The 21967-nt window shown below is 33.3% G+C and overlaps 1 protein-coding gene across 1 annotated transcript in view; it reads right to left on the minus strand.

Annotated features, from left to right (window-relative positions):
- The window catches only part of Cyp40 (Cyclophilin 40), a 36910-nt gene extending 15907 nt beyond the window's left edge, over nucleotides 1-21003 (minus strand). Inside the window, exons 1-2 of the mRNA XM_073982359.1 lie at nucleotides 20797-21003; nucleotides 19535-19779 (exon numbers count right to left, since the gene is read on the minus strand). Of these exons, the coding sequence (XP_073838460.1) occupies nucleotides 19535-19779; nucleotides 20797-20875 (324 nt within the window). The 5' untranslated portion in view covers nucleotides 20876-21003. The remainder of the gene's footprint in view (nucleotides 1-19534; nucleotides 19780-20796) is intronic.
- Between the last annotated feature and the right edge of the window lie 964 nt (nucleotides 21004-21967).

The following is a 21967-nucleotide window of genomic DNA, read 5'->3' on the forward strand; positions in this document are numbered from 1 at the left end:
CTGTTTGCGTAAAGGACGAACAACAAGGGTCCCATTATAGACCCCTGGGGAACACCACACGTTCGGGAAAGCAACGTAGAATACTCTCCATTATAGTACACAAATTGCGATCTATCACTCAAGTAAGACATCATTAGCTTGCAAGCATTAACGGAAAAATTAAACTCATTTCTAAGTTTACGAATCAATAAGTGGTAAGAAACAGAATCAAATGCTTTGGTAAGGTCTAAAGATACAACTATAGTGTTCATGTTAGCATTAGCATTATTTCTAATCATATCAGTCATATAGAGTAATAACCCCGTTGTACTGTGATTTCTACGAAAGGCAAACTGACCATTATACATATACCTGCTTACATGTAACATAATTTGATCCTTCATAATGTGCTCACACACTTTAGACAACACAGGGAGAATTGAAATAGGTCTGAGATCGTCGTAGCTGTTAACAACATTACCTTTCGGTATTGGAACAATGCGAGCTTTTTTCCACTGTAAAGGAAAGACGGAAGAGGTGATAATGGAATTTATTAAGTCTAAAATATAATCAGATATATAGGGAAAAACTAGTTTTAAGAAATCCAGTGGTATTTCATCAACTCCAATAAATTTGGATTTTATTTTACTAAGTGCTATGACAATATCGTCGACGTAAACGCAGCTGAATGAAAAACCAGTATCAGACCCATCAAATAAGTTAAGTCACGCATAGAGCGAGCAAAAGTAATAGAGTTAGATTTGATCCAGTTATCGTTAGAATGTATCCTTCTACGAACCAAAGGAACAAACTCAAATAAGTCCATTATAAGGGAATTTATGATAGAACATTTAACATTAACATCACCAACGTTTAGCAAGTCAAAGTCGAAGTTAGATAAGCGCAGGTAAAACCCATCCCAATCAATGTTGGAATAATCCCGATATTCAACAAATTCAAGGAATGTGGTAACACCAATATTAAGCGAAGCGAATATAAGTGAATGATCAGAAATAGCAGGACAAATACCTTGACCAGATTGATAAACCATGGAAGAGTCACTGACTAAAACAAAATCTATCAGAGAAGTTGAACCATGCGACACATCAAAGTGAGTAGGCTTGGAATTGTGTAATATTGACAGATTCAACCGGAAGCAACAAGAACGAACATATGCAGATTTATGGAAATCGAACAGGTTACAGTTAAAGTCACCAACAATCACTAGATTCGAATACCTCATGAAAATATCTGAATGTTGATCCTCAAAGAAAGAAAAATCACCAGGAGGAGGTGTAATGGCGCTATTTTCTTATTTACAATTTTCTGTACTAGATGCTAATGTTTCATTAAATTGGATTTAAATTGTATAAAGAATAAGTAATGTACCAACATTATTAAATAGTCTTTCAATTTTGCCCTCCACTGTGAAGGAACAGAACCACTAGTAAAAGCTTTTCATTCATTATATTTTTAGTACACACATGCGAAAGAGAAAGAAACCTCTATGTTTCTGCCTGCTTTGATATATTCAGGCTTTGTTGCTATGCATTGTTTTCTTCTTGCTTTTGATCCATTCATAACATTGTCTTTAACCACGAGAATTTTCAGTTGTGATAATGATCTCTATGAAGAAGTGCACATGATTTTTTATTAATTTTTGTTAATAATACTACTTAAATTACGTAAAAATTAAGAATGCAAAAATAATCACAAAATTTAAATAAAAAAATCTATTTCGGGTTTTGCAGAACCGGTTCGCAAAAAATTATTAAACCAGTTTGTTATCCATCACATCTGGGTAAGTGGCAACTACGCTCCAATAAACAATTTAGAATTATCGGTGAAACATATGAACAAATTAAGGTTCTGTCATTTCTGACCACGCTTAGATTACTTCCTTTTTATTGGTGACTCTTCATTAATTAACAAGTGAAATTTCTTCTTTAAAATTCATAAAGATCTTTGCGATCTCCATACCAGTTTTCTTATAACAAAGATTTTTGTACTTAAATCGGTAAATATAAAGGATTAAAAGTTCGCGCAATTATAGTGAAAACCTATTTTTTTAGAAAAAAAAACAACCGAATTCCTGAAAATCCATCAAATTATATCATTTTCCCAGTTTTGACGTCGTCTGCAAAGATATACGCTACCCACCGGGCAAGCGTATACTCACACCTTTTATCAATATTTCTTTAAAGAAAGAAATACTTTAATTCTTGTATGGTAAGGTGACATTAGTGCAATTACAAAACCCAATTTTAATCAAACGTGATTTGTCTAGGTTATACCACGCTTCAAACACAAATTGTACGTCATATACCTTTGCTTACCATTAGCAAAAAGAAGTTACCAGTGTCTGACAATTAATATTGACAATCTTACAAAACCGCACGTGAGACCTCAGTCGAAGTTTTATAAATGATGATATTACTCTGGGAAACGTAGTATTTTATGTGAGGAATTTCTATTAACACCAACTTTCTTATCTCCATGAACCAATGACGCAACATTGATGTGTCCGTCCTCCAAAGTCGCACCTACTGTTCTAAAGTCGCTGGTATCTCCCAAACAAATTGACACCGAGGAAGTAAAAAGGATATATGCTCAAAAGTACAGCAGTGTAGCTAGTATATTTCCAAGACTAATTTTGTGGATAAAAACATGCAAATTACGTGGTCAGGAATACACCAGAACCATACACAAATGTTGTTTAAACGTCTGCTTTAAAAAGGATGCCTCGATCGTAAAGAAATCTTCAACGCATAGTTACCCCCATTACATGAACTAGTAACGTACATACCAGTAACATACATACCAATCTGGCTGAGTAAATATGCCCTCAATGAAATACGCGGCAAAAAACCTCAAGATGTCATTGTTGGATTAAAAGTAAAACATCCATTATTCCAAAATGTACTCCCCACCAACGTATCAAAGTGAAATCTACACTCTATAAAAAATATACCTCCCTTTAAGTATCATCTATTATTATACGTAGCTTAACCAAACATTGCATATAAATTATCATTAAGTTACAGATTCTTAGCTATGAATGAAATTCAACATAATTTCTAAATCAATGCAAATTAATTATCATTTGGAATTCCTAACATCATCATCGCCAAAAATCCAACAACAACCAACTCCAACTCTGCAGAAGGCCTTCTCCACGTTTGGATGTGTGGTAAGTGTAGTATATTTTATTGTTGTATTATTGCATTGATCTCTTGGCGTGTGGATAGTAGACAATGAGAGAGGCGTAGTATTTCATTTGTTGTAACTTACGTCCCACAAATTACTCATTTCTTTTTCCATGCATTGAGAAGAACGAAATAAAATTTATTAATCCCATTTTGTTTTGCTAATCTCTCATTCTCGATTACTCCATATCATTCATTCATAACATTGGTTATCAAATTGAAATGTATCTTATATTAACCCCTTAAGGGCCAACTATACGTTACATAAAAAGATACTTTAAATCATATGTTAAAATGTCATGGAATCATATTCATGATTTCACCCTTAGCTGTAATACAGTTTTATACGTATCTATCGTTAACCCTTTAAGGACAAAAAATTCGTTTTTATAGGTTTTGATTAATATTAAATATGATGTGAATCTGAATCTTCTTCTTAATTAGGATAATAGTCTTAATTAGTCTGTATTGAATTATATTCTTAATCCTATGAATTAAATAAACATATCCATATTTCAAAATGAGTAACTAAAGTTTTCCCTAAAGTTTTCTTGCACAGTCTAGGAAGTAGAGACTGTATAGGGGTTCTATAAAATCTTTTATGTCCTATAGAACAAAGGTAGGCGAGGGTTAAGAGACATCTCTAGTAACAGCTTTAGAGATTTTCCACCTTGTTTTCCATAAGATACCATTTTCTTTCATTTCAAAACTATTTCACCTATGATTATATAGAGGATTTTGTGTTGATATAATCTATCTAGTCCATATACCTTTCAACTTCATATTTTATCGGGAGTCTATAATAATGACTTGTGATGGAAATCAGATTTGCTTAGAATAGGACCCGAACTCACCTCACCCGGCTGACAGCTAGTCCTTAAACGGCTCCCACCGTCCTATAACCCAAGTAAATTTAAAGATGAGTCTTTGTGGTATAATCCGCAACAAATTGCATCAAACCCAGAAGGGACATTACAGAGGCAGATAAACAACACCAAACAATACCTTTGAGTTACCGGCTGAAAACTCAATAAAAAGTGATTCACATTTGCCCAATCTAGATAATTTGAAAACAATTTTGTATCTGATAGAATTAACAACATAAATAGCCACACCACCACCCCGAGTTCCAATCCTGTCATTCCTCACAAGTTTATAACCTGGAATATCAACCATACGATTAGAGATATCAGGCCTCAGCCAAGTCTCAGAAAGTGCAAGAATATGTAAAGAAGAGTCACATAGAATCGACTTTAGCTCACAATATTTAGTAGAGTTATTTGAAGGCATTATACTTCTGCAATTTAAATGTGCGATATTCAATTTGCCATGGCATGTGCTAAGAACCGAGTTTATGTAAGCATTGCTGCTTATCACAGGCCCAAAATTAGTGTCAAAAGACATCAAAAGTAAAAAATAAGTAATGCCGGGGAACCAAGTATATAAACAATGAAAAAATATATTTCTTAACTTTCTAAACATCGTAAAAACATATAAAACTTTAAGGCTTTATTTATAAAAGCACTTAAAAGTAGAAAATAATTTTTCATGATGGAATCTCTCAAATAAAACGCTTGCATTTGAATTAAAAATTGTGACAATATTGAACGGCAAGCGTTTTATTTGGGAGATTCCATCATGAAAAATTATTTTCTACTTTTAAGTGCATTTATAAATAAAACACTGTTACTTAATTTTTTTTAATTATATACTTATCAATTACTGCCGCCTTTTTTATACATAGTAATTATTATTATTATTTTTTTGTGAGTAGTTCTAATATCCCTCCCTTGTTATATTTAAGCTATTTTATATAATATTAAATTGAACATTATACTGTAGTATACAGCCTTAAGGTCGAACGACTGGGCATATGAACATTGAAATAAATAAATAAGTCCACGCAAAACCCTTCATACATTTTATCCAATAGACATTTTTTCATGCACATAAATTGAGTGTAATGCCTCGAGACCTCTATATGGAATATATTCATTACGGAATTCTTATTTAATAGTGGAATGATATGACATAAAGAAGTAATTCAGATTTCATTAGAAGTTTCTCTCAAAAAGAGTATAGGTCCAAACAAAAATTTTGAAAACATTTCTTAAAAAACTTATTAATGATGCCCATTTTCTGAACAATCTTCAGAAAAAATATAAGCTTTCATTTCATGAAATCTTCAATCATAAAAAAATGTTTATGAGAAAGAAATTATAGCATAGACTAATGAAAAGATAGACGACGGGATGCTCTCACCGAGTATGTTCGAATTGAGTGTGCTGAAAAAGAAACTCAAAATAGAATGCCAAAAAATACAAGTTAATAAATATTTTGTTTTGGCAAAAGGCTACATGGTTTTAGTTTTCGATGGGAACAATATCCTTAGACGAAAATATCCAAGAAAATGTTGTCATTTTCCGCAAAAAACGTCTTCGAACTTTTTTGAGTTTTCGGATTTGAGTAACTTGACAGCGGCAACATTGAGTATTTCTTCGTCCATAAATTTATTTGTCTATGATTATAGCTTCGTTCCCGTACTTTTTAATAGTATAACTCGTAATGTCATGTTCACACGAGCGTTTCAATTACGTTGTTCGCCTGTCGAACGACGTACACGAATTAACCCGTTTCCACGACACCATTCGTAATTAACAGAAACATAAACAAAATTTCCTTCATTTTTGTTTCCTTGTTTTCACGAAAATTTGGACCGAAAACACATAAAATTTGCATTAAATGAATAGGAAAAGCAATAGACTTTCCTTCAAATGTATCGTCTTTATTTAACTACACACATTTCATTCATATTTTCCATTAATTCTGAAAATTTTGGTATTTTCAATATATTTTTATATGTTTCTATTTTCAAAATTAAAGAGAGAGAGACACGTCAAAACATTGCTTGTATATACAGACTTTCAGTTATTTGTTTCCATTTTGATTCTGATTTTTTACGCGGTTTTGAACTAATGGACAAGAAATGTGTGTGGAATTAAGAAGGAAACACAACCATCTTCCTTCTGCATCTGTATAAAATGTTTAGTTCATTAATCTTCATTCATCTTTTTCCTTTTTTCTAAAAATTTTTGTGTTTTCAACAAATTCTTTAATTTTGAATTTAGACATGTCATAATTATTTTTTTCGATAAATTCTCTCATTTGTTAGGGATGGGACATATTTTATCATCGTTCAGAGAGTATTTCTACTCGAACAACGTAGAAAAATCGTCGTTCGTTCACAAAATTTTGTGTGGGGAAATAAGTAATTTATTCGTAGTTATGGGTCGAACAACGAATAGAGAAATAACGACGTACCGTGGAAACGGGCTATAAAAGAGAGAACTGTAAAAAAATTGTTCTCACACAAAAGTTTTTTGAAATAGTTCGGGAACGGAAAAATGGAAAATACGTCAAAAAAAAACAGCGTTCAAAAACATACATTATGGTACCGTACCATAACGTTTTGTACCGTACCTTGCATGAAAAGTTACACTACGATAAGGTACCCTACATGGTAGAAAAAAGTAAAGGTAGGAAACATCTAACAGCTGATTACAATCTTTTCTTTTTATGGCCTAATCTGTCAAAAGCAGGGTTGACTATTTGTACTGTTTTTGACATTATGCAATTATAAAGGTAGATGCATCGCTGAATTGTTCCAACACTATATCTTAAAATTGAAAACAGGGACAAAAAATGTCTATTCGCGTGGCAAAATAAAATTGTTGATTTTTTTTAGCCAAGATCTATTAACAGGTCACGTAAGTAGCACAACAACAACTTCTTTTTGGCTGAAAATTCTTCAATATGTCAAAATGTTTGTTTACGTTTTCATACAATTCATTCACAATAACAAAAAATTTGACAGATTGAAACCAATCAGCTGGTCGTTTTACGCCACCTTATTATTTCATCATGTTTTTAGCAAAACATACGAATGAACGATTTATCAATTTAAATATTATTGATATTAATTTAAATTTGTTCGAAAAGTACGGGAATGTAAAAATTTGCAATTTTTGTAAAAATTCTGCTGACATTTATCTGCAAATTGGATGCCAGAAATCACGATGTCAGATTAGCCAAACTTGTCAAGTAGAAAATAAGTGAATGACATTTTTTCACTGTCATAAGTTTGGGAAGAACTTTTGCTATTTTTGGAACACTTTTCCAACAAGAATATTCTGGAGCCTAGTTAAAGAAATGTTTTTACCAAGGCCTACAGAAGGTCGGCCATTCAGTGTTCTGTTAACAACTTTTGACAACAAACATAATAGATTGTTCATTATTGTGATTCGATTTCCTTTGTATTTTATGTCACAATAATGTATTTGACAGCTAAATAGTCAGGGCTGAGTGTCCGACTGTATAGACTGTGGTTTTTACTCTATATGGCACTTTAAACATATAAAAAGTGAAGCTCTAAGTTCCATATGTTTTTGTAATACGGGATAGCTATGCAGATACATCTAACATTATTATTGTACCATGCCATTTGACGTTTTAAGCCATGGCTGCACGGTGGCATTTTTCAGTGATTTTCATACCTGGCCTACCTCTACTTTATTGTACCATGGTACCCTATATGTATATAAACTTTAAAAAAAATTTTTAACGTTTGTGTACATGTACCCAACGATAATCGTAGCGTACATGTTTGGTACGCAACCACCATTGTAAAGTAACAACCACGTACCCAACCGAAATGGGTACGTACATTATAAATGTTGCGTGTACATTAAAAAACCACGTAGCGTACATCATTATGTACCCTAAAAAACAAATAAAGGTTGCGTACACATGGGTGATGTTTATAAAGAGGTTGCGTACACCTGAGTGATGTTTATAAAGAAATATTAAAAATGAATGGCATGAGGAAAAATACAACCATAAAAAGAGTGAATATCGTATAAATAAAATACAAAAAGTATCTATATTTATATTTAACCAGTAAATATGAAAACATTTATTTATTTTATAAAAAATTAACGAATATGTAAATGATTAACATGTGAAAATATATGTAACAGATTATATAAAATATTAAAGAAAATAGAATTTATAGCCCGTTTCCATGGTACGTCGTTCGTTCTCTATTCGTTGTTCGACCCTCAAATTCGAATAAATTACTTGATTCCCCATATAAAATTCTGAGAACGAACGACGATTTTTCTACGTTGTTCAAGTAGAAATACTCTCCGAACAACGATAAAATATGTCCCATCTCTAACAAATTTATCGAAATAAATTAATTATGACATGTCTAAATTCAAAATTGAAAAATTTGTTGAAAACACAAAAATTTTTGGAAAAAAGGAAAAAGATGAATGAAAATTAATGAAGTAAACACTTTATATAGATGCAGAAGGAAGATGGTTGTGTTTCCTTCTTAATTCCACACACATTTCTTGTCCTTTAGTTCAAAATCGCGTAAACAATCAGAAACAAAAAGGAAACAAATAACTGAAAGTCTGTATACACAAACATTAGGTTTGTCCTTTTACGTACTGAACTTTACTGAACATTGTTTCTTCAGTAATGTTTAGCAACATTTCAATTATACAATTGTCAAAACTTTACTGAAGAAAAAATGTTCAGTAAAGTTCAGTACGTAAAAAGACAAACCAATTGTTTTGACATGTCTCTCTCACTTTAATTTTGAAAATAGAAAAATATAAAAATATATTGAAAATACAAAATTATTCGGAATTGATGGAAAAAATGAATGAAATGTGTGTAGTTAAATATAGAAGATACATTTGAAGGAAAGTCTATTGTTTTTCCCATTCATTTAATGTATATTTTATGTGTTTTCGGTTCAAATTTTCGTGAAAACAAGGAAACAAAAATGAAGGAAATTTTGTTTATGTTTCTGTTAATTACGAATGGTGTCGTGGAAACGGGTTAATTCGTGTACGCCGTTCGACAGGCGAACAACGTAATTGAAACGCTCGTGTGAACATGACATTAACAGGAGCAAGCTCAACTTTCATAATTGAACTCCCCATTGAATTTTAGCATTAATATATGTTCAAGATTTGTTGCTGACACGCGGTTGCGTTTATCAGATAATATGTATTTCATAGCAGAAAATAAGCGTTCCACACTTAATTGGGTTGACGGTATTGCCTGTACAATATTATCAATCTCACTGATGATGGTTTTCTGAGAGTACCAAAATGCTATTATATTTTCATTTAGTGGCAATCTTGATTGCCGCACATAAGTGGCAAAATCAGCTTCTAAAATGTGTAATTTCTGTGACAGGATCTATCATTTGCAGATAATCGGAAAAGATTTGGCTGCATGTGGTCTGCTCGGTGATGGAGTTTCCTCTAATATTGGGTGGCTTGTATTGTGTTCTGAAACATAAAAGATGATTGATATAAACAAATATGCATTGTTTTGGTTTACTTAAGCCAACTTAGCTTCTGTTGACTTCATGCGTTTATATGACGATAGTATGTAGCTCTTTGCCCTTTGTTTTTGTTCGCAAGTTAAGCATACTTTGATTCGTGGATCCAAGAACATAGATGCGTTAAACAGTTCATTTTCTAAAAGTTTATCCTTTCTTATCTTCATGGACTCCTTGAGAAGGGTTTTCATGTTTCTATCCGGTAAAGCGTCAATTTGAAATGTTATATCCATAACAATAATGTATAGTTCACTATAGCACAACTGTTCGCTTTGTAACTTAATGGTAGCATTGTAAATAGGTTTAAATAGTCCCAAGAATTCAGTTGCGAAAGACCATTCTTCAGATTCAAGAAATTAATCAGGATAATCCTTGCTTAGTGTATTTATAATATCCTTCATTTCCAGGATTCTTTCAATCATTTTATATGTTGAATTGCAACGTGTTGCACAATCAATGATAGGTTTTTTGTAGAGTTCACTTCTTAGAAAATTTAAAATCATTTAACTTCTAAGTTTTTTACCACGAATCGTATCTTATCGACATTGTCTTTTATTGACGACTGTTTCAGAACATCGTTTACACACAGTTGGAGAGTGTGAGCACTAGGGACGTACGCAGGGGGGGGGGGGCACTTAACTTTGAACATTCTCAAATTACTTCCGGACGTACATATGTATATCAAGTACCAAGAAGGTCTATATGCGACAACATCTTCGGATACCTCCCCAAATTTCAACATAAGTACAATATAAGGGCTGTTCGAGAATCCATTGGACATTTTGACCAACGCTACTGCTTGCGGTCTTCTTTACAGCGATATACTATTTTTTGTGGGTAAGTCCATGCTTCTTGACATAACGGTTCAAAAGCTCTAAATCTTACCATGACCAACTAAAATGACGGCTTGACACCATGATTATCAAAAGGAATGACTTCCAAAATTAGGTCCACTTCCAAAATGGACCATTCTTTCAGGTATATTCTCCACAAAAGTGCAAAACTTTTGCGCTCTTATTGAAGTCAATTCTATAAGCTCAACATAAGCATTTATTTGCAACGCCCACAATCGTGAAGTTTTATACCCAAATGTTTCGATATTTTTGTCGGAAAGTGTATACGTCCAAAAAAGGCCATGAAATTCTGAAACTTCCTGACTACAAAATTTTTAGGACAAAGATTTTGGTTATGAAGCCCTTATTCGATCTTTCTATAGATTAAAGTCTCAACTCACACAGGCTGATGTTATATCTACGTCGGCAAACCCGACTGATACTTTTTAACTTGTTTTCAAGAAAACAAAAGATATGAATTTTCATATGTTTGCCTCCGCTGTGCCGACAGAAGTCATAGTCCTTGGAAAGTTTTAAATGTCATCGAGTTCATAAACATTTAATCGTACAATTAAGATTGAAAAAAGGCGGAACAACAACCATTGGGATATCAGTTGATGCAGTTTTTCGGCTTAACCTATTTTGTCAGGACTTAGCTAAAATTTTGCCGAGACCTAATGTGGATTTCGTAGTCTCAAACAGTGCTGCGAGTATAATTCGGAGTCTATGAGTCGTAGTTGATATCGGCCGACTCCTTTTTTTCCTAAATGGCTGTTCCAGAACCTGCAAGAATCTATACATTTTTACTACTAAAAATGTGTAGATTCTTGCAGTACTGAAACAGACCATAAATGTAATTTTCTGAATTTTTTAGTTGTCTTACATGGACTCTATCACTTCTGGTAAAATAGTACAGTTTTGGTGTTTTTATGACAAAAAAGAATATTATTTTCTTACAATAGTTCGGTAAAAGTCCAATCTGCACTCGCGGATTCGAGTTATTCTTTTTGTGGAGTTATTTATTTCAATTATTGGTATACAAATTACATTAATAGGGTTTTTTGATAGATCTTCTTATCAGAATCAGTCCTCGCGTTAAAAATGTGTTCAATTGATAACTTAATAAGGCAAAAATAAGACAAAACTTGTTTAATGGGACTGAAGTTAATGTGTGATATATGGATATGTACTTTAAAGAAGAAGATATACTGAAAATCTTTAAAATAGAATCGAAAATGCCAAATAAGAGCTACTGTGGTTAAAAATTCTGGGATACATTAAAACGTAAACCTAAATGAATAATATTCATTTGAAAGATTTTTTAGTTGTTGCATCAATTCTGTTGGAGAATTTGGTTAAAAACTTCGAAATACCAGGCGGAATTTTTGTATGGGGACTCTACTGAACGTGTTCTGACATGGTTCATTTCAATTCTAAACATCGAAAGACTAATTTATTATAATCTGTTCCAAATTTCAAAGCTATATCTAAAATATTGTAAACTCTATCTATTGAAATTATATACTTTGTGTCAATATTTCATATAAAATCAACAAAAAACCCTTTAAAATAGCTTTATGTAACGCTACACAACATTTTTTAATTTCATAATTTTTGGTCCCTTTAAGATCGTTTCAGATTTCCGTTTTAATATTTTTTGAGAAAGCTATAAATCGTTCCATTACGTTATGTTCCTTTACCGTTATCCCGAGTACACTAAAAACAGGTTCTATAAGAACTTTGAAGGCTTTATCTTCGTCCATATGTAAAGGACGTCCATTTTTTTGTAAACAGTTCCACCAATGCTGTTTCAATGTTTTTTGGATTCACACTTTTTATACCCTCAGCCTTTAGGCTAAAGAGGGTATTTACACTTTGATACGACCAAAAATGTGCCTCATCTAAATAATGGTTTTAGACCCCAAGTATTTTTGTACGATATCCGTTTCAGACAATTTTGAGTAGATCTAGCAATGTCCGTCCGTCTGTCTGTCCGTCTGTCTGCCTGGTGCGCACGATAACTCGCGAACGGATCAATCGATTCGGTTCAAATTTTGGGTATCGAAATATTTTGTCCAGATTTGATTTAAGTTCGAAGATGGGCCATATAGGTCCACTTCTTCAGGTACCTCCCCCACAAATGTTCAAAAATTGTCGCAAATCTTGTGCGCACGATAACTCTCGAAGGGAGTAACCGACTTGGTCCATACTTTGCACATAGTGAAATTTCTACCAAACTTAGATGAGGTTCCAATATGGACTCCATCGGTCCACGCCTTCGGGTACCTCCCACACAAAATTTTGGAAAAGTTCAGTTTAGGACCTGCTCTCGAATCGTTTTGATTTTTGATGTAGCCTCTTGTATTCACGGCCCTCCATACGACGGTACAAGTTCCATCAGGGGCAAGCCCATACTTCTGGACAAAATAGCCTGAAAGGAGCAAAAAAAACCCATATGACACCGTGTGTAGTTGTTGTAGATCGCAGCATAACTCTCCGACGGATCTGCCGATTCAGTTCAACATTTGGGCTTCGCAATATTTTGTGCAAACTTAGTTTAAGTTCGAAGATAAGCCATATCGGTCCACTCCTTCAGGTACCTCCCCCACAAATGTTCAAAAATTGTCGCAAAACTTGTGCGCACTATAACTCTCGAAGGGAGTAACCGACTTGGTTCATACTTTGCACATAGTGAAATTTCTACCACACTTAGATGAGGTTCCAATATGGACTCCATCTGTCCACGCCTTCGTGTACCTCCCACACAAAATTTTGGAAAAGTTCAGTTTAGGACCATCTCTCGAATCTCACACAAAATTTCGGATAAGTTCACTTTAAGACCTGCTCTCGAATCACTTTGATTTTTGTTAAAGCGATTTGCATTCGCTACCTCCATTACGACGGTAAACGTTTTTTGAGGGGCAAGTCCATATTTCTTGGGAAAACAGCCCGAAAGGTGTAAAAAACCCCTATGTCACTATATGAGGCGGTCGGACAGCACGATAACTCTCGAGCTGTTCAACTGATTTGGTCCATCTTTTAAAATGTCCCATATCGGTCCTCCCTAAGGGTACCTCCCCCACAAAAGTTCAACATTTGTGTCTTAGTGCAGTTAATTCCTAATCCACATTTTTGTCGGCAAGTTCAAATGTCCAAAAAGGGCCACAAATCTAAAGGTACATTATGTAAATTGTAAACCACAATATTGGTTTTTAACTTTCTTGTGTATTGTAATAAATTATAACCATTACCACATGAATGATCTAGTTTTTGAGTTTGTTACACTCGTAGTCTTATTGTATAATTTATGGAAAATTTCGCGAAAGCCCTTTGGAATAGTTGCAGGTAATTAATTTTTTTAAGAAAATTCATTTTTTGCAAACTATTTGCATATATACCCCCCGCAAATGCTATTTAGTTCATTTTTAAACGTTAAGTGAAAATAATTATAAAAATGCCAAGACCAAAAAATATTGTTACGAATGTAACTGATAGGTTTAAGTTAATTTAGTTTAATTTCCGTAAATTTAAAAATTTGAATTGTAACGTAAAGTTTTATTACACAGTTACTCTATTTAAGCAACAACAACAACTACCATGTAGAAATCTCTTCATCATTCTAGTTCTTTACCTTTCATTAATGTGCTTTTGTTTTGTTTTGCCATAATCATGTAATTATCGTTTAGTTTGTTACTTCTTCATTTCTTGCATTTGTTTGTTGTTGTAATTACGTCATTACTGTGTTTGTCCACTGTATTGATCTTCCCCCATGTATGTGAGTCTGGTTGTTAGCTTAGTGCGAATGTGCGTCTGTGTGTTCGTTGTACATATTCGAGGAGTTGCCAGACATGTTCTAGAGGACTCTCGAACAGGGAGACTTTGGGGTATAAATACAGGGGAACTGGCAATGACGAGTTAGTTGTGAATTTTATACCGAAGTGTAAACATCGACTAGTAAAGAAGTAAAGTAAAGCTGTGTACTTAGCTATTACAGTCAGCTCCCAATAAGTGTAATAAATTAAATAAAGCATTGTAGAAACGTAATCTGAAACGAACCCTGTTTTATTTGGTACAAATCGTATCGGGGAATAAAACAACGTCTACACGGAGATTAGTTAAATCTAATTCCGTAACAAATTGTTCTTCGTGATATATTCAGTACAAACGAATCAAATCAAACAGTGTGTAATTTACAAAATTTCGTCAACAATGTTTTAAATTGGCATTCCGCAAATTTAGAGCGATATTTGAAAAATGTGCATCCCGATTTGTATGCGAACTATATTGATCAAAAGCGGGAAAACGTAAAAAAAGTGACATCAAAGTATTATTAAAAAAGTGTGAATCCAAAAAACATTGAAACAGCATTGGTGGAACTGTTTACAAAAAAATGGACGTCCTTTACATATGGACGAAGATAAAGCCTTCAAAGTTCTTATAGGACCTGTTTTTAGTGTACTCGGGATAACGGTAAATGAACATAACGTAATGGAACGATTTATAGCTTTCTCAAAAAATATTAAAACGGAAATCTCAAACGATCTTAAAGGGATATTATTTTCCCTTAAGATGGATGTCGCAACAAGGCTGGACTTAAGTATGCTGTTCCATACATTAAATATGGTAAAATCGTTGTTAAAACGTTGGCTATAAAGGAACTTAGATCAAGTCACACTTCTGAATATTTAAAAACAGTTATATTGGATGTTCTAAAGGAATATGATGTTGATTTACGTAATATTTTAATGAAATGCTCTTTCGATAAATAATGATGCCGTGGATTTCGAAGAAGATTATATCAATTGCCGAATAGCTATTGACACAATTGAATCAATTGATTTTAACATCTCATCGAACACAATTACTAGCATTCGTTGTGGTGCTCACACTCTCCAACTGTGTGTAAACGATGTTCTGAAACAGTCGGCAGACAATGTCGATAAGGTAAAAAACATAGAAGTTAAATGATTTTAAATTTTCTAAGAAGTGAACTCTACAAAAAAACCTATCATTGATTGTGCAACACGTTGGAATTCAACATATAAAATGATTGAAAGAATCCTGGAAATGAAGGATATTATAAATACACTAAGCAAGGATTATCCTGATTTATTTCTTGAATCTGAAGAATGGTCTTTCGCAACTGAATTCTTGGGACTATTTAAACCTATTTACAATGCTACCATTAAGTTACAAAGCGAACAGTTGTGCTATAGTGAACTATACATTATTGTTATGGATATAACATTTCAAATTGACGCTTTACCGGATAGCAACATGAAAACCCTTCTCAAGGAGTCCTTGAAGATAAGAAAGGATAAACTTTTAGAAAATGAACTGTTTAACGCATCTATGTTCTTGGATCCACGAATCAAAGTATGCTTAACTTGCGAACAAAAACAAAGGGCAAAGAGCTACATACTATCGTCATATAAACGCATGAAGTCAACAGAAGCTAAGTTGGCTTAAGTAAACCAAAACAATGCATATTTGTTTATATCAATCATCTTTTATGTTTCAGAACACAATACAAGCCACCCAATATTAGAGGAAACTCCATCACCGAGCAGACCACATGCAGCCAAATCTTTTCCGATTATCTGCAAATGATAGATCCTGCCACAGAAATTACACATTTTAGAAGCTGATTTTGCCACTTATGTGCGGCAATCAAGATTGCCACTAAATGAAAATATAATAGCATTTTGGTACTCTCAGAAAACCATCATCAGTGAGATTGATAATATTGTACAGGCAATACCGTCAACCCAATTAAGTGTGGAACGCTTATTTTCTGCTATGAAATACATATTATCTGATAAACGCAACCGCATGTCAGCAACAAATCTTGAACATATATTAATGGTAAAATTCAATGGGGAGTTCAATTATAAAGGTTTAGCTTTCTCCTGTTAAATTCTATTTTCTTTAGTATTTTATATAATCTGTTACATATGTTTTCACATGTTAATCATTTACATATTCGTTAATTTTTTATAAAATAAATAAATGTTTTCATATTTACTGATTAAGATATATAGATAAGAAGATATAGATACTTTTTGTATTTTATTTATACGATATTCACTCTTTTTTATGGTTGTATTTTTCCTCATGCCATTCATATTTAATATTTCTTTATAAACATCACTCAGGTGTACGCAACCTCTTTATAAACATCACCCATTTGTGCGAAACCTTTATTTGTTTTTTAGGGTACATAATGATGTACGCTACGTGGTTTTTTAATGTACACGCAACATTTATAATGTACGCACCCATTTCGGTTGGGTACGTGGTTGTTACTTTACAATGGTGGTTGCGTACCAAACATGTACGCTACGATTATCGTTGGGTACATGTACACAAACGCTAAAATTTTTTTTAAAGTTTATGTACGGTACCTTATCGTAGTGTAACTTTTCATGCAAGGTACGGTACAAAACGTTATGGTACGGTACCATAATGTATGTTTTCGAACGCTGCTTTTTTGTGTACGGGAACGTTTTTCGGGTAAAATGTGTAAAAGTCGTAAAAATTGTAAAAACTAGATATTTAGTTCTGGAACAAAGCTTATGTTATAATATGTTATAGTAGCTTAACAAATTTTGTTCGATAAAACCATAATGGGGGGGCCATGGGCCCTCCGCGTACGTCCCTGAAGCAGCCTATTACATTTCCTCATTCATCAGCAAAACACTGTGATTTTTAATGCTCCGACTTTGATACTTTTTGGTACAGGTAAAATTAATGTGAATTATTACAATTTTCTGAACCAATAACTAATATTATTCTTTATTCATTCATGCAAATTATTTAAAAATTCACGAATTTTCATTTTAATTTTTTCTACTAATTTTCTTAGTGTTTATAAATAATAAAAAATGGAGATTATATCAATTAGTCTTGAATTTTTATACCCTATACCACAATGTGGAAAAGGGTATTATAAGTTTGTTTTGGTAAAAATTCATGTAACACCGCGAAATATTCGTCGGAGACCCCCAATGTGGTATACCAATCTTCATATCTCGACGAGATAAAGCGATTTTGAGATGTGTGTCCGTCCGTCCGTCCGTCTGTCCATTATAAATTGTAAACACGCTCCAGGCCGCAATTATGGACCGATCGTCACGAGGTATGGAGGTCGGGTTCAGATCAGAATAGATCCCTATTCTTATTGGTGATGATCGTGAAATATTTAGCGGGTGAAATGGACCAAAAACAATATTTATCCAATTTTCTAGCGGCTCTGTATGTCTTAATAATAGTCCGATCAACGCGTAATTTTAAATAAGGTATGGAGAAGCTTGCAATTTGAGATGGCGATCGGATAATATTTAGAGGGTTAAATGGACCAAAACTTTTGTGTGAAAATTGTGAAAATTTTTAATATACTGCTTATATCTTAATTCCTGGAAGTGACATTCCGGACAAGTGAGATATACTTGAAAGTGGAACGCTTGACCTTTCAATTGATGCCAATTATGTTGGTGTGCATGATCAGATAACAGAGTTACAGCTTAATATATTCTGTTATTTGTTTGTAGTGTAATAATAAACTCGATAGAAGTCGCAATTATACATCAATAGCCACGAAATTTTGCACCGGGTAAGAGTATAGGTCGAAAAAGATGCCTACAATTTTAAATGATGATCTGATATTCTTTAGCGGGTGAAATGGATCATTACTTTTGTATGAAAAATATAACAATTTTATTTTTGGTCGATATTTTAATTCCTTGAGGACATATAAATTTCGCAAAGTAGCCTACATATGGAAAAAAAACCACTGACCTTTCCTCTGATGTAAATTGCAATAAAGTTTTTGCTAGATAACGGGCCTACTGCCTAATATATAATGGGTTCTGTGTAGAGAACCACATTTTTATCCAATGCTACATATTGTCTCTCCAAAAGTTAGTGTAACACCACAAAATATTCGTCCTAGACCCCTTATTTGGTATGCCAAAATTCATATCTCGACGAGATAAAGCGATTTAGCGATGTGTGTCCGTCCATTAAAAATTGTAAACATGCTTAAGGCCGCAATTGTGGACCGATTGTAACGAATTTTTTTAAGGAGGTTGGGTTCGGGCCAGAATAGAAATGATTAGTTTTTGGTGATGATCGTAAAATTTTCAGGGGATGAAATAGACCAAAAACAAAATTTTAACAAATTTTGTAGAAGGCTCTGTAAGTCAAAATAATAACCCTCAAAATTTTAAACAAAGTTTGAGTTTATGATGAAGAAGAAGCGTACAAACTAAATTTTGAACTAAATTTTCCTTTCCTGCTACAAAAATGTCTTTGTTATGCTAGATAACTTTTTGGTTTTGGTCATAAGTATTATACATTACATCTCTGATATTTGATAATTAAATTTTCACAATCATTGAAAAGAAGTTCCGTGGAGAGCGATTGTCCAGGGATAGTGGTATAGGGTATCCCATGGTCGGCTCCGTCCGACTATAGACTTTTCTTACTTGTTTTTATTATAAAAATATTTAAAATATTTTTTAGTAATACCGTACCTGGAGCGGTACGTTATTTTAGTGTACTGTTTATTTTCGAACACTGGTTACGTTACTAATCCGACGCCCAACCCATGGTTTTATCGTTCTTATGGGTGAACGCGCGTCACGTGTTATCTCACTATCTTAAACGGATGTTGAAGGTAGCTCCCAGGTGACTCCACGGGGACGGCAGTGACCACTTTTAAGAGGGACCAAGATAAATTAGCTACATCCTTAGTGTGGAAGGCCTTCATGATCTACGATTTTAAATATATTTTTCCTTTTATAACATTATCATCTAACAAAATTTTTTAATGCAATTGTACTTTTGTTTTTGCTGTGATTTTCTGAAGTTTAAGAGCAAAAAACGAGACAATAGACATGTCCATTTTAGTTTAACATTTCGAGATTTTCAAAATATACTTTGCGTTTATCCTTCGGAAAAGTAATTAAGAAGATATTTATATATGTGTATCCTTCCAAGATAATAACTCAAAGACCATTCCAAAACAGAAATATTACACCCCATATCCATACATGAGCTTTGTATAAATTAAATGAATAGTAACATAAACTTACATCCAATATAAAATTTTCATCTTCAAAAATCGGCCCATAAATACTTTCACCGCCAGTTCCATCGTTATTGATCACATCGCCGCTTTGCGCCACATACACCCTGGTCACTTTGTGAAATCGTATGCCTTTGTAATGTAATGGCTTACCCATTTTCCCAACACCCTTTTCACCAGTACAAAGCGCACGGAAATTTTCTGCCGTTTTGGGTACAACATCTTTACGTAGCTCTATTACCATACGTCCAGCTGTAAATATACAAATAATTGGTTATTTTCCTGTTTTAACTCAAAGTGAAAAAATCGATATCTGATCTTTTTATTCGGTACCCTTCTAAAATGTTTAGTTTTGTTAGATTTTAAGATTGCCAAAGTTTGAGTTCGATTGGACAATAAATGCGGAGTCATACCTAAATGTACATATCTTTAAAAATTCCTCATTTAAAAATCAGTGCTCTACATTGGGTCAGTTAAAATGCAGTGCCAAAGGGTCAGTTAAAATGCAGTGTAATGGGGTGCATCTTTCAGTAGTCACGCTCTTATTAAAATCATGAGTGAAAATGCATAATTTGATGCACTTCCAGATCACTTGTACATATGATTTAACTGCCTCTTTGGAGGCAAACTTTTTGCTGTGTATATTACTATAAGTGGTCGATCTTCTGGACAAGTTTGCGTCATTGGCAAAGAAAGGGCATAAGTTGAATATACGGACAGGATTCGGATCGCTGATAAAAAAAATTCGGTTTGAAGGAAAATTTTGTTCGCGTTAGCCGAGATTTGTTCCTGTCCATAGGAGAAGTCTTAAATTCCGGCCGAAGGCCGGCTATATATGAAAGATCTGCCTTGTACTTTGGATACATCGGCAAGCCCCATGTAGATTATTTTGTTTCACATGTCCAAGATTGTTAACCTCCCGAGATATGGGCGTTCAAAATTCCACAATTACCAATGACATTTCTCATACTTCTACAGCCGACCAAGGCAATATGTGTATCATTGTAAAGCTGTGTAGTTTTTGATTGCAACTAGCGTGTGTTGGAAAAACTTTCCATTTTTAAAAGGGACATTTAACATCTGTCCATACGTGAAAGTTTAAAGGAAATTCAAATGCAGCCTTTACAATGGTACACATATTGCATTGGTTGACTGTAGAAGTATGAGAAATTTCATTGGTAATTGTGGAATTTTGAACGCCCATGGAAGTACTCGACAAGTTCTGCACAAAGAAATAAAAATGACAAAAAAACAATAGAAGAAACTTACCAAACTCTTTGTCTACGGAAATATCAAGATATACAATGGGATTGTTTTGGTTATGCGGTTGTTGTATAACTTTATTCATTTTTTATTTCCTTATTTAACTTCAATAAATAACAAAAAAATTACTTATTTGAATATTAGAGTGAATTTGTTACGAATAAGCGACAAAAGCAATTCAAACTTGTTTAGAATGACACAGCAAAGCAAATCAATATATCAGCTGTTCTCAATGTTGCCACATGTTCATTTTGAATGACGGTAAAACACATGTATAAAGCCTGGATCACATTCCACAGTACGGGGGCGATACATTTTTTGGTCTGTTTCAGTACTGCAAGAATCTACTAATTGGCCTGTTCCCGTACTTTATAAAGTGGTAAAAGTCGTAAAACTTGTAAAAGTCGTAAACGATTTTCATATAAATTTTGTGTACGGGAACGCAAAATGTGTAAAAGTAGTAAAAATTGTAAAAACTTTTTAGTTCTGGAACAGAGCTAATATTTATTACTTTTTCCGATAACATAAAGGGAAAATTGTTATCTTATTAAAAAGTAGTAGCTTTTTGCAGGTTCTGGAACAGAGCATTTATTTGACAATCAGTTGGTTTTTTTGCTTTTTTTATAAACCAAATTTTCAAAATTTATTCGGTCTGTCCAGAATATTCTAAATTAATAAATAAATAAATATACCAATTAATAATAAACGGATTCCTAAACAGATATATCCACCATGGAACTTTAAACCCGACACCATAGATTTAAGCCTTTCTATACACAAGAAGGGCAACACTCCCCCAGAGATTTATATAAAAAATATACAGAAATACACATGGTAGAATAAGAAAAGGTAGCAGCAATACACAGCTGACTGAACTGGGTTGTAACGTTAGTGTCAAATTTCATATGACATTTTATACATTTATTTCTATTTCGATGTACGTTAGGGACATATATTTTTTGAGAAAAAAATATATCATTCGGAAAAAACCATTTCCCAGAAAGATTTCTTCATATCAATGATATGTAACCTCCTCCAAGTTCGAACGATAAGCCGCGCAGAATCACCGCTTGTAGAGGCGACACAACGTTTGTTAATATGTGAGGTATTTTGTTAAAATTTAAAAAAGCCCTAATAAACATGTGCTTCTTTGATTTCTAAAACAAAACATTGAAAC

Source organism: Musca autumnalis, unplaced genomic scaffold, assembly GCF_047663935.1.
Source record: "Musca autumnalis isolate F117 unplaced genomic scaffold, ASM4766393v1 scaffold_4, whole genome shotgun sequence".
In the NCBI taxonomy this organism is placed as follows: Eukaryota; Metazoa; Arthropoda; class Insecta; order Diptera; family Muscidae; genus Musca; species Musca autumnalis.